Here is a 24,533-nt window from a genome sequence, read left to right as displayed (position 1 = left end):
TACACACGTACGTCAACCTTACGCCCGAAAAGTGCTATCTTTAGTTGTTTACTGCTTTTAAAAAATTAGGAGAGCTTGGCAAAGGCATTATACCAACAAGAACAAAATAGTCGATAAACACTTCGTGTTGGTAGAATGTTTATGAGGAAACTTCGAAATCCAATGTATCCAAGCGTTGCAGTCATTTGCAGTCAGAAATTGATGCCAGCAGTAACACGCGGACGCCACCCCGCGGCCGATTGTAGACACTCGGTGACATTTTATAAACTTTTATTCAAGACAACACAAAAACGCACACGTCAATACACGAAAGAGAAGATTTAACATATCGTGTTATTTTCGAAGCTGTTTTTAAACGGTAATAGAATATTAATGATATAATATCGGTAAAACATCAAATCAAAAAACAAGAAAAAACTCGCTACAGTAAAATGTAAGAACAAACAAGAAACCTTCAATATCACAAAACACGAAACGACTAAATGCAACAACGTAATACATTTTAAGAACAATAATGAACCAGCAGCCCGCTCGTTATCATCTGAACACTCATAATAACATCAAAGCCAAAAGCGCCCAACCAAAACCTTTTTCTTGACTGCGTGCTTATTCGAAGGCGTTAGATGGCGCTGCTGTTTATTAAAAGATCGCCAATTACAGCGATAGTAGCCACGACAGATGAACAGAATCAATAACGCGGTTGGACTTATCAATTGAAAGTACAGCTTCAGCAAAACAATCTACAAAACAATCTCTTACAGTGTATAGATACATACCCTCACGTTCAACATTTTGTAAGGTAGATTTACGCCTCAAGTGCTACAACATATGACGTAGAATATCGTGAAAATGTTAGGGTAGCTTTGCGTTTACATATGAAATGCAAACCCTTTAAATAACGCGCACCGGCGTTTCAAAGATAGCGTAAGTTTGAACGGTACGACTGAAGGTAAACGCTAACTTCACACGCAGCATACGTGCACGAAACACACAACAGCTTAAAACAACAAGCTTTTGAAACTTTGAGAACTAGAATATATAGATTTATATAGATAGAATTTTCACTATATACACACAAATGCACATTTAAACAGAAATATAATAAATTATGGGTAATTTAACTAGGTAGCGACAAGATACACATTACGAGCACGTTAAGTAACAACAAAAGAAGGCTGAGTGCGCAATCTTATTTTCTAATTTTGCTTTAAAAATTTACATCGAAAGTAAGCGCAGATTAACGGCTAGCTTCGGCCGAATAATCGATAGAACGAAAAAGTTCGGCCGAATCTGAACCGAATTCTAATCGGAATATGAAAGCGACAAAAAACAACAACAACGAGAAGAACAGAAAACACATGCAAGAATTTAACACTGTGTAAAGAAAGCCACTAAAATGAATACATGTAAACAAACATTTGTTGACCCGCACTTTGTCAACGACGCAATTCTCCTTAGAACTGTAAAGAATTTCGTACGCGGTAATTGGACATAAAATATTTGACACAATGCAATGAACGATGTAGCAGCAAGATCACGTGCCTATTCCGGCCGAAACTAGTTTTGGTAAACATCAATACTATTTACATCTGATGTGAAGCCGCTTGTGTTTTTTTATAACAATGTTTGATAAAACGCACAGAACGTAGCAAAGAAGCGTCGAAGAAAAATAAACAGATGGGAAATTGTGATTAATACTGTGCACCAAGCACACAGTGGCACCAAGAAAACTTTTACTAGAGATTGATAAACATAACAGAGGCTATATATATATGCTTGGTCGTAGAAGATAAGGGTAAGAAAAATGGGACATTTTGGAACCATATCAAGTATACCGAACACGTGTTCACAGTAACTTAATACTGATGTAAAAGATTGTGCAAAACAACATTTCCGCGGCAAAAACATACGCAGGAACTTTTTCGTATTAAGATGGAACTTACAGTCACTAATACGGCTTGCTGTCCCCTTTACCTCTTTTCAATTGAACCTTGAGTCGCTTCATGCCAATCTGATGACCATGCATCACATGAATGGCATGTTCGGCAGACGTAGGATTGTCGTAGCTTACGAAGCCTACAGCACAGAGAAGAGCAGTTTCACACAAGAGTATTCTAATACAAGGATGCAGAAATCCTTTTACACAGCAGCCTCATTCATTAACATGTTACAACCTTACTGTCTTTAACGGAGAGGTAGGTATACTGCAGGTAAGTCCTAATTTTAAAACTCAGGCTTCTAAGATATGCCAGCGTCAAACAATTGTATACAAACCTATTCATCTCCTCAGAAAAAAGTAAAAAGCACGATGAATAACTTGTAAAACAACATCCATGCTCCCTATCTCACATATAACAACTAGTAATACATACCAAAGCATTTGCTTAGATTGGTCTGCTTATCGATAAAGACTTTGGCGGACACGATCGATCCAAACGGCATGAATGCTTGCATGAGATCATGGTCGGTGAATTGTGTCGGCAGATGATAAATGAAAAGATTTGCACCATCTGGACCTGATGGAATTACATGCATCTAATGTTAACTGGCTAACTTCTTCTAAACTATAATGCGTAATTGTGTATCAATCTGTGTAGATAAACATATTACTACCTGCATATTTATGCATCACAATTACTAACGGTATAAGGTAAAAGGGTTGCTTGACTTTCTTTGTATGAAGAAAGTATAGAAGTTAAAGAGAGCAGTTACTTTTGCGGCAAACAATAATTTTCAAAAAGAATAAAACTTATATACAGTAGTATTGTATGAGTAGCAAAATTATAGCTAAGACAAAGCAAAAATACAAACCTTCTTTGTGACTTCCAACAGGCGAATTATTTTGATGTGGTAACATTGTGTGGTTGTACTGAGCTGCATAGGATATATGATCAGAAGAAGTTAAAGTGAAAAAATATTAAGCAACATATAGCTTGTAAACTTACAGCTAGGTTGAGCAAAAGCAGCCATGTTGGCCAGCATGTTTATGGTAGGATTGAAAGCAGCTGCTGATGACGAAGTGGCAGACGAATGCCCCATATCTACACCCACAGTGCCCACACTTGAAGAATTTAGTAATCCAATTTGCTCCAGTGGACTAGTGCTTGAACACCCAGAACCAAAACCATTGTTTATCGAACCGCTTGGAAATGGCGCTGTAACAAGTTAAAGAACGGACATCAAGTACTTGGCTATAGCTGGCATATAAAACAGTTCGCATATTTCAAATTTTACTTATTTAACTTTCAATTGCGGCCAACCCCAATCTGAATTGCAATCCCTACGAATTTGAACAATTTGTTTCGAAAATAAATAATATTAAATAATAAATATGCTTAGTTTAAACGGGTAGCAAACAACAAATTGGGCAATTTGGCGATCACAAGCATTTTCTTTCTAATTACTGTGATGATGTTGACACAATTTAATGAAACTTTAAATATGCACCATATATCAACATTAAACAATGACTTTAGAATGCAACCAATTATAGCAAACAACAAAAAACCCACTTGGACTTGCAGAACCCATCTGGGAGCCCATAGACGAGCCAATATGGCTACTTGATGCACCATTTGGGTTCAGAGTATTCAGGCCAACTTGTGGGTTGTTTAGAAGGGTTTGTGCAGCAGCGGCCAGTGCAAGTGCTTGTTGTACTTGAGTCTGGTTCAGGCCTCCTGAATGTATAGAATTTGCTATGTAACAGCTCTGAGAATTAACCTTAATATTTAACCTAAATAACAAACTAGTATACAGGTGACATGATTCCTTTTCTGGCTTAAATCTTACCAGTCATTTGGTTGTTATTTCCGTTTGAGCCTAAATTCAATTGATTGTTACAGGACGCAAGACTTTGAAGAACCTACATTAGAAATGCATTGGTGCAAAGTATCAAGGATTATGATTATATTGCTATGATATTGCTATTGATTTATTATTAGTTTGTTATTGCTGCTGGTGGCGGCATGATGTGGTTATTGATCTGTTATAGTCATTCAGTTACCATTTTCTATTAAAAAATATGACATATAATATACCTATCCACAAATAATTTCAATGCAAAAAAAGCACTGTTTTATTTGTTGAAAAACGTACCGGGCCTAATGCAGCTAAACCGGTAAGAGTTTTCCATTGGTTAGTTATTTGGTTAAGCTGTTGAGCAAACTGCATTTGGTTTTTCTTCCTCTCCTTGTCCTTTGGTGAATCAGCTATCTTTACAACGATGGGGGCTGAACAACCCTGTCAACAGTAAGTTGAATCAATGCATTCAATCAAAATCATTTCGGTGATTACTATGACAGCATATGCAATAAACATGCAAAGTGTGCACCCCACAAAGTGTCTATCCACTAATTTCAAACATGTGCTGATACGTTGAAAGCAAAAACTATTTATTGTACATCTCATGCATACATATAAAAAAAATAAAAGACTTCAACAAAAATAATTTGGTTCAATGACTAAAAGATGGTAATTATCATTATTCAAAACACAAGGTACACAGGAAGCATAACTAACCTCCATCGTCGTTGATTGGTGCATATGACGAATTGCATTTTGTGCAGAAATTCGTTTTGAGAAGGTTATGAACGCACAACCCTTGCTAGTAGCATCCGGGTTCATCAGAATCTACACAAACGACCACAGAATTAAGCATTAAAATAATGTATAGAAAATGCAGGTCGCATTGCAACAATGTAATTGGATCCAACAAATATCTTAGTGATTTAATTGCAGCAATACAAGTGCATTATAGTACTGGTAGCTATATATATAAAAATACTGTACTCTGCATTCTTCAATGTTTCCAAAAGGATTAAACATCATTCGTAGATCTTGCTCCGTCAGCGATTTACAAAGCATTCCAACAAAAAGCTTTCTGTCCTCGCTTTTATTCTCTGAATCAGCCGGTTTCATTTGAACACAGTGATGTACCTACACAAAAAATATATCAACAAAACACAGTAAATTTCCACTCAGTTTGCGCAAACTTTTAGTTCAGTAATCACACCAAAACCAATTATAGGGTTAAAAATCGTATGTTAATTGACAATTTATTTGTTGGCCTTGCATACTGCATAGCTTACAAAATTGAATCTTAAAGAATATGTGTATATCGGTACTGTAACTTGTTAAGTACATATTGCACATACTGCAGCATATCAATGCAAGCAAATTTGTGCACTTGGTAAGAATGAAACATAAGGTATTCTGCATGAAATAACTTACGCCTGGTAAAGTTTTAACATTGTGCAAGTCATTCTGCGCGTCCAATGCAGCCTTTCTTGTGTAAAATGTCACAAAGCAGCAACCTGGTATACAAAAGCAATTAAAAGGGCAGGAGAACAAATACGCTACTGTTCTTAACAAGTATATATTGCTTTGAATCATGAAAAACAATTAAAGTTGGGACAAACCTTTACTAATTACACTCCCCTTGTCTCTTAAAATGTTAAGTTGATAAATTGGTCCATAGACTTCGAGCAGCTTTCGGACCTCAACTTCACCCCAAGTTTTTGGGATTTGTCCAATAAACATTTTAATCGCATCAGGGTCTGGTTGGTCGTCATGTTTTACAGCAGAAATTCCTGAATCATTTTGAGGAAAATTAATGTCTAAGAATATGCTTTCACTCATGCTTGAGATGGATGAAATTTTTGCAAGCTTGTTAGGTGGTGGTTCATCTGAGCGGTTATTCAAAGTTATAACGGTTAGTTAGTGTTTATTGCAGAAGAGCATAATCAAGCATGATTAGTTTAATTATATATTTGACAAAATGAGCATTGGACAAACACAACATTGAAGTGAAAGAGCATGCAAAGTATGGTGATGTGGAAGTAATGAAATGTTACCACCATTGAGAAATACAAACACCAACACATATTGAACATGGGAGAGTGAATGTCGATGACAATAGGTGGAGGACACCACAAGACAGAGTTCATCGAAGATCACAGGAAACAATGCAAAATAATTAAACAAAACATATGTGTTAAATCAGAAAATCAGCATTTTAAGTGTATAAAGTAGACACAAATCTACAAATAAAGTTGGCATTTCATAAAAATTTCCAGTATTTCAAAATTTATCTTGGTTAAGCAACAAACATTGCATTTGATTACATTAAAATTTTTGCAAAATTTACAACATGCTAAATCATTGTTTACCAATGTGGCCAAGGGGTGCGTTAATCTTTTGAGTATCATGTGAATTAATATTTAAAACACTAATTTTCGATCCTTTTCATAGCTTTACACTTTAAAACAGGGCAGAAGCAGATCGCAAAAATACCCATAAAATTATAAGGATGGCAGAACAATCTCTTCAATGTTACTACCATTTTCTTTAAAAAATGTGTTGAGCAAACACTTCATTTAATCAATGTAGCGAAATTGGATCGGTTATGCTAATAGACTGTAATGCAGTCAGCGCATTAATGTAGCGAGAAGATGGCTAGATTTAGGTTAAAACTTTATGATTCCAATCAGTTTTTTGGCTAAAACTATGATGGTTCATAACACCGTCTTTAAGTCATGGTAGGGCATGGGACATAAAGTTTAAATAACATAGCGTTAGAAGTTAAAAAAAACATCTCAAGATACACCATCCACAGAACGATTGAAAAATTATACATGTGCTGTTAAAGGTCATATTTTTAACATTTTAGTAGGCATGCAAAAAATAACAGCTAGAATAATATGCTGTACTTCAAAGTTAGATAACAAGGAATGTGAATGCCGGTATCTCAATATCAACAATATTTCCAAAAAAAGTTGGAAAACACTTAAAAGAAATTTGGGCTACTACAAAACCTGGAGTCAAATATCATACAAATGCATACCCATATCAAGAAACAATATTGAAAGAATCATATTAGGTCCAAATTTTTTCATTTCAGTTTTCATGATTATGTGAGCTAACAGTTGTAAACTTGACCCCAAAATCAGTTGGTCACAAAAAGACTCCTATCTAATAAACTTGCGATGAATACACTCGTAGCATTAAAATGAAAACCAGATAATAGACTGCGATTTTATTATTTCTGTCTTGTTTGGCTTTTAATGACTTGATAATTTGGCCAAATTACAAAATCTTTAAGCGATTCGAAGTTAAGTTCACGCCAGATAAAAAAAACACAAAAGTCAGCTCATGCACGCCCATGCCTAACATCTACAAAATATTTTAAAAAGTACTATGTTAACACTTCAGCTAAAGACATATGATCCAGAATAGTATCATACATCCATAAACAATACGCAATTCTAGTTTAACTGTATACCACATCATGCAGATAAAAACATAAACAGCATAAACCACATGTACCAGAAGAAAAGCATCATACCTGATGAACTTCCATTCATCATTGCACAACTTTAATTCAATTTCAGTTACAAAGAAATGACTGTGAAGATTCAACCTGCAACAAAATGACACATAATCACATATAATGCTATTATGTATTAAAGTCAATAGAAAAACAATGCACAAAACATACCAATCTGGCAATCAATGCATGTTATAAAACCAGATAATTCTACTATAGCTTTCGTTTTGTAAAAGCTTACAGTCGTAGTTTAAATGTATGAAAATATTATATGCTTAGACCTATATGACAATAATATAAATTTGAGACTGTATAATTTAAAAGTGAATTTAATAGCAAATTTTGGTAATACTGTACATATATATAATAAAAATAACATTTTGAAAATTTTTTGAAAAATAACTCATGCATTTTTCAATTATCGGTTACACTGTTGTAATAATATATATATAGCCTACAGTAGGCTACATAAAAACGGAATAATTTTTATATACAATACATCCACAATTGACACAAATGAACTTACTTATCATTGATGATTGTGTAAGCAGAATTATTACCGTTCACTTTAATTAGCACAAAATCCAAGCCCGAGTCAGAATTCTACCTACCATAATGTCAATTCTAACTCTAAATAGGAGTATATATAGGATGTTTGCTTTTAAATATTTCATAGCAATATATCTTACATAGATACTTACAAAGTACCAATAACCCGAAACAGATATATAGCCTATGTTGGTACGTTGATATTAAGGCCAAATACTATGGTTACAAATGCTCTTTCCTTTGCATCTTCATACATATTTCGTAAAACATTGCTGATTCACAAACAAAGGATTTGTAAATTTACAATAGGCATTCTCATAAATTAACAAGGCTTATATAAGCAAAATCAGTGTAAGCATTGAGCTATCATGTGCAACCCTGAAGAATAGGCATAAGCACATGCTTAACATATGAGTTATGGAAGACATTATAAAACTTAGGTATGGGTATATGGGTCTGTAGAGCAAACTCAGAATTTTCACTGGTGTCTGGTGCAGACCTGGCTTATAAAGGCATCCCAGCACTAAAGATCAGAAAATCAAACACAAATAAAGTAGAAAGTGCTGATAAGCATTATACTAACAAAACATGCAAATCAAAAGCCTTCCAGGTTTCCATCCAAGCATTCTCATTTTGTTCAGCAAAAAGCTATTATTTAGGACTCAGTTTTAATCAATTTCAATCCTTGCATATATATCCAAATCAGTGACCTTTGTAGATCTAAAAAATTTTGCCTACTCAGCAGCATTAATTTAGTTATGTAATCAAGAACATTTCATTTGACAGGACGTGTAAACACCCTGACAATTTCAGCCAAAGTGCTAACAATGCAGTAGTTAACACAAGTTAGTATGAACTAGAGGACCCACCACCCTTTTGGTGGTCTATCGTCTTTTTGTCATCGTTAAGTTAACTCAGTTTCTGTTTCCTATTTCAATATCACTGTGTTCATTTCTTGCCAATTTCTATAACATCTTATATTAAGCAATGTAAGCGACGCAAACAGCGCTCAAATGAGAAGGTATAATCTTGTTCCCGTAACGTGCTATATGTATTTCGATTCGATGTATATACAGATTAATGAATATACAAATCATATATACTGTACAGTCATACAGACACAGTCATTTGAGTTCGATTTTTATGTAACACGTTAGTACTATGTCTAGATAGCTAACTTATCTTGTATGAGAATAATTTACGGTATTAATTAAATGTCTAATGATGCACAGTTATACTCCTTTTTGCAAGTATAAATAAAATGTCCTGCTGAAGTGACTAAAAATAGGTATAGTTCATATGTACTTAAAAGCACAACAACGACATCTTTGCTTGTTGAGCCTAACCTAATTCGTGCTTGGTGCATTTTTACTGATAAAAACAGATTATAAGCTCAGACAACTCAGTCTTCGTACTAATTCTGGTACCAACAATTTCCAGACAAACACGAATACTCAATTAGTACATTTATTGTCACCTATGACATTTCTACATGCTAAAAATAAGCATCACCTCATACTAATTGCCTACGATACTTGATATAAATGCCAGTCATCAATAATGTTCATTTTGTATTGCGACGTCCTAATCCGTGCCACATCCATCATAAATGGTGGTAAATTTGTAAATTCATACTTTCAGCAATAACTGCTTCACAATTACTCTAAGAGCAATATTGAGCAAAATCTATCTGTAGTATATTTACTGACAACTATTCTGTAATTTGAAGTCAAGCAGTATAAGTAATCGTAACTGAATTTAAGAAATTAAATACAAAATACAAAATTTAAGAAATTAAAGTACGATATTAGGACAAAAATTTCAGACCATTAATTGGGAACACTTTTTTCCAGTAACCCTTCTTACATCCTTGCTTGATGTAAAAAGGATAGAAGTTACAATGCGCCACAGCAAGAAAATGCACCAAAAGACATGATGCGTGAACTTTACAATAAAAATTTCTGCCCCTAAAATCTTGTAAAAATATAAAGTAATCTACGGTACACCTCTTTAAGCAGTTTGTCCAATTATAACCCATGACATATCTTTCACTACAATAAAATTAAGACACCATGCTATCATAAACTTATCAATATACTGAAAAGTCTTCTATTGCTTGCCATACAACCAATCAGGATCGATATATCAATACATATTAATATTGATACCTCTGCGTTAAAGCAGTAAAGCATATGCTTCATAATACTGACAACTGGGTTAGCGTATAACTATAAAATATCTGGAAAAGTAATGATAATTAAATAGATGGGAAAAACTTTCAGGAGTTAAGAAAGAAACTATTTAGAAGCACTACGCATGCGAAAAAATGATTAGGCCTAAGTGTTGGCAAAGTTTCACCATAGTTTCTTTCAAATATGCAATTTTGTAGAAGCACCCAGGAAGAGTGGTGCTTTTACATCTATTGCAAAATGTTATATTTAATCTGCTTTAATTCAAAAATTTCACTCGAAGTGTTGAGGTCCTAAACAGAGTTTGTCTGCAATTCATAATGGAAATTGTGGCACCTGCAAGCATAAAATAAATCGATGTGCACAATAGATCTTTTTATCTAGCAGATTTGTATTAGCCTTAAGAATATATAATAAGAATAAAATATAATAATAGAATAAGAATATATAATAATAAGAAAAGGCTGGTCTCTTAAACGCCAATTCATAATTAGATAAATAAGCGAATGGTCCATAATTGACAGTGAGACACCTGTAAACATGAGATTCATCAACATGTATGCCGAACTTTGTTACCTTAACGCCAAATTATAACAAATAAACAAAGAAAAAGTGGTTGTTTGAATGTTAATTTTTAACAAAAAAAATTTAAGCTACAGTACATGCCATCATACTACAATTTGCACCTTAGCACGCCAGATTTCTCATTAAAAACTACTGTACTTTCCAGCTGAGCCAATGGTATCATATGTTAATCTATCTTTTTATCTTGGGACTCAGAAAAGTCCTTGCCCGATTTAAAATAACTAGGTTATAAGCTAGTCTACCAGTACGGCTATAGCGGCCGATAAATTCAGTAATGTTTCAATGTATGTAGTGTAGCCACATAGAAATTTCAAGTGTCTTTGCAATTTCACACACGATTTCCGGTGGAAAACTGCCATAAGTTAATTTTAGTCGGGCAAACGGGCTATCTACCACCAAGCTATCTACCACACTTAATGCATACCCTATATAGATCTGTGGGTACAATATAGGTGTAACGGTCACTTGGTCAGCCGGTATTAGCCCAGAAAAAGCAGTTTAGTTTAGCCTTATTTGCTTATGCTGGACCTGCTGACCACAGAATAAAGACGTAGATTTAATGAAACAATTACGTTTATATTTAAGCATTATATCAATCTGTCTTAGTTTAATAAGTCCCTTAAATCAATATATAATGGCATATCTCAACTTGCTTGGTTAGTTTAGTCACAAAGCACAGTACCGTAAACCACCATTCCAGCATAACTGGCAAATGGGCCTTGTTACCTTGGGCGAACAGGTCAAAGGTTACAAATAGAAAATGACAACAAAATAACAAATCTTCCATGAATGGTCATCTTAGTCTCGGCGCAGTTTTTGCGTATGAATTTGAACATTTTTGTTTACAAACAGGTTTAATCTTGGGGCATGTATTGTAAATCCCAGTACCGAAGAACTAAATATTAAATTTTGGCAACATGTACATTTTTGTAAAGTATCGTTTTAAGTCATTGGTTATTTTCAGTTCAGTGGTCATGCTCGTTGTTACCAGCATTTATCAGCTTAATTATTTTTGAGCACATCTTAAGCTTTTTCGGCTCTGTCATTTTTTCCTTTTTATTAGCTCATGTTGTTAACAACTGGCTTCATTTTTCGTCCTTAACCACACGTTTAACAAAAAATAAAATGATTGATGATTGATAAAGCCACGGGAAAATGACTTCTAACGGCATCCAACATGAGCTTACTTTTCATTTTTAACTAAGAATATATAGCCAACTTAACCTACAGGAGCTTTATCCCAAAACCCTATTATTCATACATAGTTACACATCTTGCTATGATACACTTTATCCATAGGTGGGAAGTACCGCGGTACTATAGTACCGAATTACTGTACCACGGTACTTTTTTAGTACCATTACCGGTACCGTCGGTACTTTTGAAGAAAAGTACCGAGTCTCTGTACCGAATTACTTTTTTCAAGAAATTTCAGTCGGTCCCGGTACTCGGTACTTTTCACGTGATAATTTTAAAATTTTAACAAGTATGTTTTCAAAAATACATGTTAATCAATCCTTAATACTAATTTTAACAACTGTTGATCTTTTTTAATCGAAAAATGTCAAGTAAAATTGCAAACGATTAACGTCACATATGTTTTGACCTGGAGTAACCTTTACCAGGGCATAATAGCGGCAAACATTGGATTTGCAGCAGCATCTTTTACACAAAAAGTACCGGTATCGAGTACCAACAAAGTACCAAACTACTTTTTTAAAATAGTAGGCTACCGAATACCGGAACCGTCGGTACATTTTTGACAAGTATCGGTACCGTTACCGACAGTACTTTGAAAGTACCGACTACCCACCTCTGACTTTATCTACTTTATTGACTGACTTTGATCTAACTTTATTTCATTTTGTAAAAACTGTGCTCTCGAACATAATTTGCAGCACACAACGTAATAGGCCTAGCAAAAAAAAACGCATTTTAACTATTAACAGTTTTTTTTTCTGGCAGGAATTGTCAACTAATTGTCAACTTTTTTTTTGTTTTATTGTATTATTGCAATTTAGCTATAAAGGAGCCAAGATTTTGAAAAAGCTCAAAAAATCTTAGGTAAATTGTTATTTTGTGATGGTAGTTTGATAAAGCTGGTAGGCACCTCAAACAAAGATCGCCAAAACGTTTGCAATATGACATCATAATCGTCTCTCAGTTCCAAGGTCTAATTGACTAATTGAGTATTGCAAGTATTAGATTTCGTCATTAGATTTGATTAGATTTCAATTTCATTTTTCGTGATACATCTGAAGAAGCAAGCTTATGTTTGCGAAAGCTCGTGTAGAAAAATCAACAATGAAGTTAACCTTCAGAGTGCCAACCTATTGTTTTTATTTTGCTATAAACTTCATCATCATGGTTTAGCCACGATCAAACATTAGATTGTAAGTTATCAGTATCGAGTGTATACGAGGCAAAAGAATTATATACTCTCTTTATAGTGCACTGAGCTGCAACACAATGAAATAATCAAAATAAATTAGGGTTGGGATTTCGGGACTAAATTTGAAATCCCGGGATTTTTACCCTACAATCCCGGGACTTTTCGGGATTAACAAAGTAAAAAGTGTATACATATAATCAAAACAAAACATGTTTATTTACAAAACATTGCCAAAATAATCATGTATCAAGCAATATTGAACTGATAAAACGTTAACTCAGAATTCCCGGGATATTAAGACAAAAAAATCTGGGATTGGGATTGGAAAAAATGGCTAAAATTCCGGGAAACATGATTGGGTTTTCGCGGGGTCCCAACCCTAATATAGAAACGTTCGCAAATGGTTAGCAAATGCTCCAATCTTACAGTTCCACAAAAAAGCTTGTAAAGGGGAATTAAATCAACCTACAAAATACAATAAGTAGACATAGTAAACAGAACAAATAAAAACAAATAGCGAATACGTTAATGAAACAGAAGTGCTTGTTAATATTCAAACAATGGTTACATAAAAGAGTATTTTATCAAGTAAATTGCAAAGAACATCAAAATAAACTGTACAGTCCAGGAATGGCGAGTTCTGCAACTTGCATTGTCAATTTCTGCAGAAGAAAAATAGATTTCTGTGCATTAATGAAATCTTTTATCATGAGACCATGAATATAGCAGTGAGCGCAATTTATGACTTACGGTATTTCATCACGTGGATCGTTCGTCCTTCGGGAATAAATATTTCAGCCTTACCATCCCCATCCACATCGTGAATTGCTGGAATGCCAACCGATTTATCACCAGAAAATATCTGAAATGCAAGTGAAACAAACTAACTGCATTTGCATAATCACAAAACCAAGTAGGTGACTTTGGTAATGAATAATGTGCTCGTAAAGAGCAATATCCAAAACATTGTAATACATAGGAGTTATATTAAAAACATTGAATTTACAGCAAACTTGTTCAAGCGAAACATAATCTTTCATTGAAATTGACTTTAACAAACCGTAGACTCCGAGTAATCCCACTGGTAGGGGCTCCATGATTTCGGAGACACAATATAGGCCTTCCCGTCATCGGCTCCAGATACTAGGATGTGAGGTTTCTTTCTATAGAGTTTTTATTACTCGCATATAGCTCATTAATGGATATATTTTGCTCAGTTTACAGCATATTAAAAATAAAGACGATGGTCGACCAGCTACGTTAACAGTCAAACATGTATGCTTACGACGCCTGTCTTTCTCTGGTCTGGATCCAAAACACATAAGCAGGACCTGGAGTTATCGTCCTGTAGTTGGTGGCTGGCGTCGTCCACTCGTTCAAGATACGTTTTCTCCACTCTCCTCCGGTTCCGAATCCAGCTTTTGGCAGTTCGAAGGCAAGAAGACGACCTTTAGTAAAAAACAATAAGATAATTAATGTCATCAAAGAATTCGTTCAGTTTGATTTAAAAGCTTTGGAATGAATTCAATAAAATTATCCCCAAGATGCGAAGTGCATCTTTCCACATATAACCGCAAGGACCCCAATCGTAACCTGGCCGATTTGCTGCAGCAGCTGCTGAAGTCAAAATGTCGTCCCTTCCATCTGCATTTATATCAACGATTTCGACGCTTACATAAGATTCGGAACGGGCAATAATGGTTGATTGAATTCGATTAACCTGTGTCCAGTCGTTGTCTTCATCTGCGTGATAACAAGCAATAAAACTTATTGCGTTAAAAGCAAGTGCTATTTGACGTGCGTTGTACCCTTTTATGGACCTCGTTTTGTTGGGAATAGAAACCAGAGAACGCAAAAATATTTTAGATGAACATACCGTCCACCCAATATGCTGTAAGCGTTGCCGTTCTCAGTCCTGCTACAATGAACAAAACACGTTCCTTATTTGGTCTGCGGGGTACTTTCACTCTCATCATCTTGAAATCGGTTCCACCAACATCAACAGTTACGTTTGATATCGGAAATGCTTGCCAGGTCCCCGAATCGGTTATAGGTTGCCGCAACCAAATCAACTGTCCTCCTGTGTAAGAATAAAACTACCACTGCTGTCCAGCTGTGTCAATACATTTTAAAACTTTTAATATTGGCTATACTAAAAAAACTCACGATTGGATTGTCCTTTAATAGTAACACAATCTTTTTTCCCATCCAGATCCATATCAATCCATTCCACATGAGAAAATCCAACGTTGTTTTTCCTGTATATTGGTACTGGTTCTATAACAAAGTATTAAATGTTGAGTGCCTTTGCGCAGTTGTATGCAGTAGCCGATATTTCTGCTTAACGGTAATTTTGAAACTCACTCCATTCCGTCGGTTTAGATTTGTCAATCAAGTAAATTGCACCAGTACTACTTGCAAATGCACTGCTAGGACCCAATGCGCCGGCTGCTACCCACCAAACGTAAGGTGGCTGTCTATCTAAAGTATTTGGAGGAAGCACGCCGACATTGTTAGGCACAGGGATATGAATCTCGCCAGTTATTGTTCTGGCGTAATCGGCCATTTCCTAAACCGGACAGATTTTATGCTAGTCGAGCTATAAAATTCTTACGGCAAAAATAGGTAAAGGTCTTCTCAATTATATAGTTGGAAAGGAACAAGATTTACCTGAGGTTCATTAACACGAACAGTCAAATCGCTGATTTTTCGAATTTCACTCCTCGGTTGAAAAGCCATAAAAGCCAAGTCAAATACTGGAGTGACTTCACTGCTGTATCTTGGATCTCGAAGTATCTGGAAGTCAGTTGATAAGCATCAGGTTTGATCCGACATTAAGTGGTTGTTTATAGCCAGCAGACTACCTATAGCTTTACTGGCACAGCAACATATAATGTTTGACCCAAAACCATCTATCTTTCTTTAACAACTGTACCTTCACTGAAGTTGGTTCTAAATCCAATTGCATTTCATAAAGTTTTTTGGCCTTGTACTGTACGGTACTAGGGAAGTGTTGCCCAAGTATTGGTGAAAGCATGTTCACAAAAACCAGCATTAAGCCTATATATCTTTGTCTTTCATTGAACAGAGTCATGTCTGACAGAGACCAACACAGCAGATTTTTCTTATCCAGGATTATTTTCAGCACACACGCCTGATACAAATAAACAAAAAAAGATAAAATGTAAGAAATGAATTTACCAAATGCCAATTAATCAGCTTCAAACGACTTATAGAGCAATTTCCTAAGCTATTTGTTTACAAAGGTACAGCATGACTTTTGTGTAGAATGCAAAATATAGGTATACTTTTAGAGCTGATCTTAAATAAAGCTGGGTTTGCGTTGAAATTTCTCAGGAGCAAATTTTGCGTTTGTGTAACTTAACCGAGAAGCGGGCTAGATAGGTAAGTGAAACAAACTTCAAATACGCTCTCAAGGAGTCTCTCTGTGGATTCATCCTTACGGTACACTGTAAAAGGTCACGTATTTTCCTGTGTTAAAATACCATGTCAGCTGCCTTTATTTCTTAGTTACAGTTGATAAACCACCAAAGAATGGCCTTGCATATAACAATAACCAATTAGGAAACTTTTTGTTTACGTTACAACACACAGTACAACACTCAAAAGTACTTGTCATACAGTGAACAATATCAGCTAATAAAAACCAGTTCGCCGTGGTATGACGTGTGTTAGAGAACTATGACCGCCGTAGGCCATCACATGAAATGCCTCTCTTGGGTTTACTTTGGCTTTATCGCTGGTAATTTCAGGCTCAGTAGCCAGAACAAAAACTAACATAGCTCTTGGTCCGATGAAGCCAAAATCTTGTTGAGAGAGTGACGAAAAGCGGTCAATTAAAAATCGTTTAAAAAATTAAATGGATTCTTGATTGTGCGAACGCGTAAAACACGGAGGCCGAATATTTTATCGAATAATTCGATTAATGTCTTGGAAATTTGGAAAGTGGACAACTGAAAAATCGAAATCCAGAAATCGGTAAAAACGACAATTTCTGGAATAACTACGGCAAAACAAGCGGAAGAACGGAGTCTAGAAGTAGTCATGGGCTTTGTGGAGTAATCGTACAAACACTCTGATGAAATGATTATATAATTTATAGAAAACGACGAATTTTGCTTGGCGATGTAGCGAGCTACTTTGACAAAGAAATTGGTCAAGAAACGAGGACATTAAACGTTTCAAACTGCGTTTCTTGGAGTCCCTGGCCTCCACAAGCACTCAAAATGCTGACTGGTCTTGTACAAATAAGTGGATAGAGCCTTAGCAGACAAGGATGTAAGAGTAAGACACACTTTGCATCATGTCAACCAAGTTCAAAGAATATTCAGACAGCACGGAGGACATTTGGGTATAAAGGACGTCGTTTAAAGACGCGAACCTCACAAGGCCACTTACTCATATAGCCATTAAATTACTGCACAATTGACCTGAAGTTTGTGTCCGCTTAAACAGCGCAAGCGAGGGAAAGAATTCCAAAATCAGCAAATTTAGCCGAATTTCAACGGCTCTGTATCTTCAGCTTTGATAACCGGATTTCAATATTCTTTACTTCAACAAAAACTTACGGCTTTCTGCTTTCAACTTGTTATGGATCTTTTAGAAATAACTGTTCAACATTGTTCATTGTTTCCTAAATAATATTGTGCCTAATTGTACTCGTGGATGATCTAAATTAAATGATAACCACCATAACAGTTGTCGCCTTTGAATGGGTATATTGTCATGGTGAAACTTGACAAAAATAGTTCTTCTAAATTTGTCTCAGCCGTCCGTTACGAAATGCCTTTCTCTCATTACATCACAAATTGGCTCCAACACATTTTTGACATTTGTTGTGGAACTAGAGTAGTCAAGACAGACATGCATATAGAGCAGTGGTTCCCAACCGCGGCTCTTAGAGCCGCATGCGGCTCCAAGGTAACTTTCTTGCGGCTCTCATTGACCCACAAAAAGATAAAAAATCTATTTATAATAATTAGGGCAATTATTTTTTGACATGTCAAAAAAAGTCAGAAATTGGTCAAAATTTATAGCGTTAGTTCAAAATTGTTTACATATTTTTCATTTTACATCTTACAGTTACACATTGTAGCCTACTTTATATTGTTGTGAATGGCCCATTGTCTACTTATTGTGAATCATAAACCGCCTCCTGAATCCTAAACCGCAATTGCGCCTCGCTTTGACAAAGTTGTTAAAGCTCAAAGCCAATGCCAAGTTGGACATTAAATTGATTTGTGTTATTTTTCTTGTTAATGTTGCTATTCGTTGGTACATGATTTCATGCTTTAAAATTTTCGTTATAATTACTTGAGTGTTTTCATGCGGCTCCATACGTACTCTGAAGTTTAAAATTCGGCCCCGACACCAAAAAAGGTTGGGAACCACTGATATAGAGTATAGACATTCAAATGTAAAACCTTTATTTCTACAAGTGGAAAACCCTTATTTGTACTGTACAGTAAATACAGGCCTACTTTAATTTTGCTTTTATATAAACCAATTTTGTTTGATTTTTGATCTGTTGTCTGACTTTGAAACAAAATTGCTCTATAACCGCAAAATGATTTTAACAATATTTTCATCATTGAAAGGATCAATTCTTTCTCATATCAATAATTTAAAAAAAATTAGATATAAGTTTAAATATAAATAAAATTATGGAAATAAATTTATGAATATATGGATGTGGATATAAACTTTGGATATTTGAGTAACATCAATGATTTAAAAAAATTTTGATAGGTGGCCTACATCTAAATCTGTTTCATAACAACCAAAATAACCACATTTCAAGCAATTTTTAGCTATATTTGATCAATATAGCAAAAAAAATGCCTTCAAAAAATGGGTCGTACCAAGGCGATGCAGAAATAAAGTGAAAGCAAAATTGCGTAACAATCAAACATTATCACATCACTTTTATCCAAATTCAAACCACATGATATAATGATGGTTTATTAACGTCATAATTATTAACTCATTTTATGATTTATATTATGAATTTATGATGTATCACGCAAAATACACTAGCGGCTAGTGACTAGCCTATGCAGGAGGAAAATAATACTATGTTTTGTGTATTAAACAGGACAGCACACGAAACGACAGAGTTACAAACAAGCGTTATCATTCGAAAAATTTCTGTAACTACACAATTGAAGGGTTTTGGCCCAGCGCCTTTGTTTTGCCTAGTTAGACAAGATGTTCATCATACATATTCAATTCATCAAATGGAGCTTCTGCGTTAAGTTGGCAAAGATTGATGGGCACCGGCTAAATCTGCAGAAAACGTGACGCTTATTGCATAACTCTGCGCGTCTGCACCAGATTGCAAAATTTGCAGAAAGATTTAACGAACGAGTAACGACTGCGTATGCCTATATGGCTGAATGAATAGTTTATTTTTACTGAAAGATTGTGCGCATGACAGCTTTCAAAGGTGCAGGTGAAACGGCAGCTCAATTCACTAAACTGTGTCTGAAGCACAGAAAATTGGAGGTGGCTTGGTCAAATGTCTGCTGGTATAGCAGTATCCCAGTATGTATGTTTGCACGTTCATTGCATGCTGTTTGAGTGATGGTGGAAAGTGTAGTCTATACGCATACACACCCAGCGGAGTTATTGCTAACAAACGTTAACGCTAAACTTGTTCATGATTACGCCGACTTTTTAAAGAAACCAGACAAATTTGCGCTTTCAGACTGCAGTTGTTTAACAACAAGTTGTGATGGATATAGGCCTATGAGGCTATGAAGAATTGAAAGTTCAGTGAATGCTGTCACGTCAGCTTTATGTCTCTACAAGCGCGATTTCTCGTTGAAAACTGCCATACATCAGTATTTCCCTGTCTGGGCACTACACTTGCGTAACTTATCGACTTGTATTAGTGTGTGGAAGTGTATTGTGTTTCTCGCTAGTAAAACTAGGCTACTTGAGTGGAAAGTATGGTAGGCTAGTTACCAACCTGAAATCAGACATACAAGAGCAATCTTTTCATGACAGCATGGGCTGCTCTCTATATTTTTTTATTTTGTAATAAATCGGCAATCAGACACCACAAACAGCCAAACTTGTTAATTTGGGTCAAGTGTAGAAGTGCACAACCGGAGGATGCATTTATTTACTAGACCCCAGCTAGCCTACTCAAATTGTGACGTCATTTGGTTGTGCACTTCTGCACTAAACCCAGTAATTGTTTGTTTATTTTGAATCAGCGTGCACAGATTTAAAAAAGTGGACTGCCACTATTTCACTGTACGTTCAAAGCTATTTTTCACAGTTTCTTCTTAGCATAACTTAATGTCTTAACATAATAACCTAAATCTACCTTTTGATGTAAATCTAGCTCCAATAAATCCTTAAATAGATAAAATCAAATTTCTGCATTGTCTTTCTCCTAATCTAACTGCCTATCTAGTCACTCTCTAAAAAGGTTGGTGTGCACATATTGCAAACCTCTTATGTCAGTATGTGCGTGTGCTGTGCTTTCACTTACTATAACTATGGACAGATGGAGTATAGTCCTGACTGGAAAGAATGGTAGTTTTCGATGAGAAATCGTGCAATTAAAAATACAAATTTTTGTGTGATGGCGTGCACTTAAGCCTCAATTATTTGTTTACTTATTGTTAACTGGCATTCAAACAACCAGCTTTTTTGTGTATTTATTATTAATCGGCGTAAAGATAAAAAAGTTCGGCGTACACGTTGATGAATCTCGTGAGTGTAGGTGCCACAGTTTTCACTGTTGGCTGTACAGTATTACGACAGTAGTGTGGCAGCAGGTAGTATTGTTGCATATGACAGTGCACATCAGACTGACAATGATTAAAGAGATCTCAATTCAAAGTGGATTTTGCTTGCTTTGTGTGCCTGCAACAATTTAGGCCCATAAAAGGAATGGGCAGGTGAGTGAGGGTCTAGTGTAGAAGTGCACAGCCATTTGATGCATTTATATACTGAACCCCCTGCTACCTAAATGTGACATCATTTGGTTGTGCACTTCTGCACTAGGCCCAAAGAAACAAAGCAAGCAGCTGTTGCCAGATCAATGTACATAATTTGAGATGCAGAGGGCCATACATCCTGAAAATGAGACTTTATACCACATCTAATCTGTTGGCTGTAACCCTTATACCTGTATTGACCTCTAGTATATACTTTAATTTTCATCTTAAGCTCAGCTATAGGTCAGTAAAAAAGCAAAGCCGTTGTCTGAAATGGAGTTAATCTTCCGTCATGTGGTTAGCACCGGTATTCGTCATTCTCGATGCATTTTACGTAAGCGGAATACAATATTTGGAGTGAGACCTGCTGAATTTTTTAGATCACACAAATGTACAATTTTTCTTGATTCTGAATCAGGTATGATCAAGTACGGTACCATGACAAAGTGTTTGCTTTTTTGAGTATGATTACAGTTCATTTTTCCAAATGAAAACGTAGCCCGTCTTTCTTTTTCACAGTTGCCATTTTTCTAGACTATAGCCTATGCATACATTTTATACAGAAAAGTTGAAATTTTACTGTATATTTCAGTAACAAAAATATGTTCAATGTTTATTACATGTTTGGTTATATATATTTGTACAAAACCTTGGTAAACGATTTTGCATTACTGCGATAGGCTATGCTCAAACTCAAAGTTTTGTATGCACCTTTTGAAACTATTTATATGATGTATTGTATGATTATTATGGATTTGCGGAATGACCTTAATGGATATATATTATGTAGAACCTGCAGTCGATCCAATCACACTTGATAAACAAGAAACAGTAACATTAATAGGCCTCAATCGTCCCCATTGTCGTAATGCAGTAAATCGTGACATGGCTCGTCAACTTGTTGTTGCTTTTAAAGCATTTGAGGATGACCCTAACAGCAATATTGCTGTCTTGCATGGAAAAGGTTTGTGTATTGCTGCTGTATTACAGACTTAATAATTATAATTAGTAGTTTTAGATTTAATAGTTATTATTTACTATACTACATTACCAAAGTGTTGCAATAAGCACAAGTGCAGAAATAGGCATCTTTATTAATATGGCAAACTGTGCAACATGTTTTGGATTAACTTCAATTACTCATCAAAATTAAATGGCATTTTACTCTGATGAGGGATCGCTGAAGATAGTCCGAAACATGTTTTGCTTATTGCAACACTTTAGTATTGCAAAACATTATCGTCTCTCCCAAAACCAGATACAGTAATATATTTATAATTATTATGTCCTACATACAAGTAATAAGTAACTAAATAGTGTAAGTCATATAAATTTTTCGCGGATGAACATAAAATATGCTTTTAAATATGGTTTTACTTCAAGGTGATCACTTTTGTTCTGGTTATGACTTAAAAGAACTTGCTGTTAGTGGAACTCAGTGGATCTTAAGTGAAGATTCTGTCAGTCACATGTCTAAACATGGTGCGATGGTAATTAATTTCATAATTTCATATCATGTTTCCTGGCCCTTTGCCACGATAGGCTTGTTTTTTTGTTTCTTGGCTTCCTTTTTGTTTATTTATTATTGCTTTGAATTCAGGGGCCAACACGGCTGCACATAAAAAAGCCTGTAATTGCAGCGGTTAATGGATATGCAGTTGCTGGTGGGTTAGAACTTACACTTCTCTGTGATCTTAGAGTGTTTGAGAAATCAACTAAAGTTGGAATTTTGAACAGGAGGTTTGGAGTACCCCTGATTGATGGCGGCACAGTAAGTATATATAGTGGGATCTTGTTTTCCAGAGTTCACTGATTCGAAATTTTCACTATCGGGTGCAAATTACCAAGGAGCAGGTTTTCTGCTTTCTATTTAAATTTATTGTATCTTGTTTCATTATTCAATAAACCTGACATCTATGGCAAAATGCCCTGGCGGGAAAAAATATAGATCCCACTGTATATAAGTAGTAAGCTACTCCTATAATGCTAAACAGATGCAACTTGTTTTGCAAGTTCTACGCATAATATTACAGGTAGTTAATAAGAAAGAACAGAGAATAGAACCTATACACACAAGTCCACAACCTTGTAAAACAATGCAGTGTTCGAATATTCAAGGTGTTATTATCAAGCAAAGCAGTAGCAGCTATGATTACAGCCTTGATAATTACTAAGCCAGTGGAACTGCCTGCTAAATGCTGATGTTAGTGCCTTAGCTCATCTGCTTTTGCTTTGTCCTGCAGGGCTTGCGGTTTTGTGGTTTATGACCTATTGTCCTAAAAGCATCAGCTTAATTCCAGTTTGCCTAAAGAAGTGAACTCAAGCTAGATCATGTGTCAGTGAAGCGTAATGCTTACATGTTGTATTATTGTGATGATGTAGAAGCGATGAACATGATCATTGTGGAGAAATTTTACTTAATATACATGGTAAAAAAACCAAATTTTCATAGGTTAGACTTCCTGCAATTGTTGGTTTATCAAACGCCCTTGATATGATCTTGACTGGTCGCATTATTGATTCAGAAGATGCTCAAAGAATGGGTATTGCCAACAGAGTATGCAATGACGGAGAAGGTATTAGAGTGAAACTTCATCAGTTATCTTCAATAACTTCATCTCATTCTTTCCCTGCAATATTTTTGGTTGTCCCATTAAATTATGAAATTTCTTTTACAGCACTGTCAATGGCTGTTGCTATGGCAAAACAAATTTCAAAATATCCTCAAAAATGTTTGAAAGCAGATCGTGAATCTACCTTTCATTCGGTGTACAATTCAGAATCCAAGAAGGTAAGGCATACTCGGCGCAGGTATGAATGTTAGCTTGATGCTAGTGCCAGTTATCACAGGCGTCTTGCCAAACAAGGTTTCATGAAAAAAAATTTTAAGGCTTCCCTCGACTTTGAATTGAACAACGCCTTTGACGTGATCGCCAGTGAATCTGTTAAAGGAGCTCAGAAGTTCAAGGACGGAGCTGGGAGAAATGCTACATCTGTTCAGTAATAGGCTTCCAATTTGAAGCATTTACCATGACTTTTCTTTCATTAATTTGCAAAGCTATGGCTATGTTTTGATCAAAAACTTGTGAAAGTATGGGAAGGCAAGCTTCTTTTTCTGACTATGCCTCGTGCAGGTCACCATACAATGTAAATGTAAAACTTCAAATCAGTTTCATAGTGTCTGCAGCTTAATTACTATGTTCCTTACTTTTCATTCAATACATCCCACGTCGAGTACATTCAGTTTTTTGTAGTTTTTAATGTTTCAAAAGTTTCATGTTGTCAATTACAAATGTTTTGCGTTGGATACGGGTTTGCATACTCTATCCTACTGTGCTCGTTTTGCTTTTTTGCAATGTTTGAAATACAATCGGCTTACGTAGTGCTCATGTAACCAGACAGTTACCTGAAGTAGTTGGATAAAGGTTTGTGACCAGTAACCACTAGATTTGAAAGTCCACCAGCACTCAAAATTTAGGCAAACTGGACATTTTCAAACAATGAATCACAAAGATTTAAAT

At 35.4% G+C, this 24,533-nt stretch overlaps 3 protein-coding genes across 4 annotated transcripts; 1 reads left to right on the top strand and 2 right to left on the bottom strand.

Moving 5' to 3' along the window:
• Positions 1-253: 253 nt before the first annotated feature.
• LOC143450198 (CUGBP Elav-like family member 2) lies at positions 254-11,354 on the bottom strand. 2 transcript variants are annotated; one of them, XM_076950649.1, is made up of 13 exons: positions 7,851-11,354; positions 7,343-7,417; positions 5,418-5,684; positions 5,230-5,312; positions 4,789-4,935; positions 4,519-4,629; positions 4,096-4,239; positions 3,790-3,862; positions 3,513-3,677; positions 2,946-3,155; positions 2,812-2,874; positions 2,373-2,516; positions 254-2,076 (listed from the first exon to the last, which is right to left on the bottom strand). In XM_076950649.1, the coding sequence occupies exons 2-13, from the start codon at positions 7,362-7,364 to the stop codon at positions 1,949-1,951; spliced, it is 1,557 nt and encodes a 518-aa protein (XP_076806764.1). In that variant the 5' UTR covers positions 7,365-7,417; positions 7,851-11,354; the 3' UTR covers positions 254-1,948. The 2 variants fall into 2 exon arrangements, with proteins under 2 accessions (XP_076806764.1, XP_076806772.1); XM_076950657.1 differs by having other exon boundaries at positions 5,418-5,588; positions 7,851-11,353.
• Positions 11,355-12,963: 1,609 nt separating this feature from the next.
• On the bottom strand, positions 12,964-16,212 carry LOC143470367 (uncharacterized). The gene is made up of 10 exons (XM_076968451.1): positions 15,975-16,212; positions 15,710-15,835; positions 15,404-15,608; positions 15,206-15,316; positions 14,916-15,119; positions 14,633-14,782; positions 14,325-14,487; positions 14,100-14,202; positions 13,790-13,901; positions 12,964-13,701 (listed from the first exon to the last, which is right to left on the bottom strand). Exons 1-10 carry the CDS (start codon positions 16,131-16,133, stop codon positions 13,604-13,606), a joined length of 1,431 nt encoding a protein of 476 aa, XP_076824566.1. The 5' UTR covers positions 16,134-16,212; the 3' UTR covers positions 12,964-13,603.
• A 2,927-nt stretch (positions 16,213-19,139) lies between these two features.
• Positions 19,140-24,397, top strand: LOC143464614 (putative enoyl-CoA hydratase echA8). Its single transcript, XM_076962499.1, has 7 exons — positions 19,140-21,430; positions 21,803-21,976; positions 22,396-22,502; positions 22,613-22,783; positions 23,465-23,588; positions 23,691-23,803; positions 23,903-24,397. The coding sequence occupies exons 1-7, from the start codon at positions 21,286-21,288 to the stop codon at positions 24,014-24,016; spliced, it is 948 nt and encodes a 315-aa protein (XP_076818614.1). The 5' UTR covers positions 19,140-21,285; the 3' UTR covers positions 24,017-24,397.
• Positions 24,398-24,533: the final 136 nt, after the last annotated feature.

The sequence above is a fragment of the Clavelina lepadiformis genome, chromosome 1 (genome assembly GCF_947623445.1).
Source record: "Clavelina lepadiformis chromosome 1, kaClaLepa1.1, whole genome shotgun sequence".
NCBI classification, from domain to species: domain Eukaryota; kingdom Metazoa; phylum Chordata; class Ascidiacea; order Aplousobranchia; family Clavelinidae; genus Clavelina; species Clavelina lepadiformis.
Note: the sequence above shows the minus strand (reverse complement) of the source record. Positions and strands in the feature narration are given on the sequence as shown.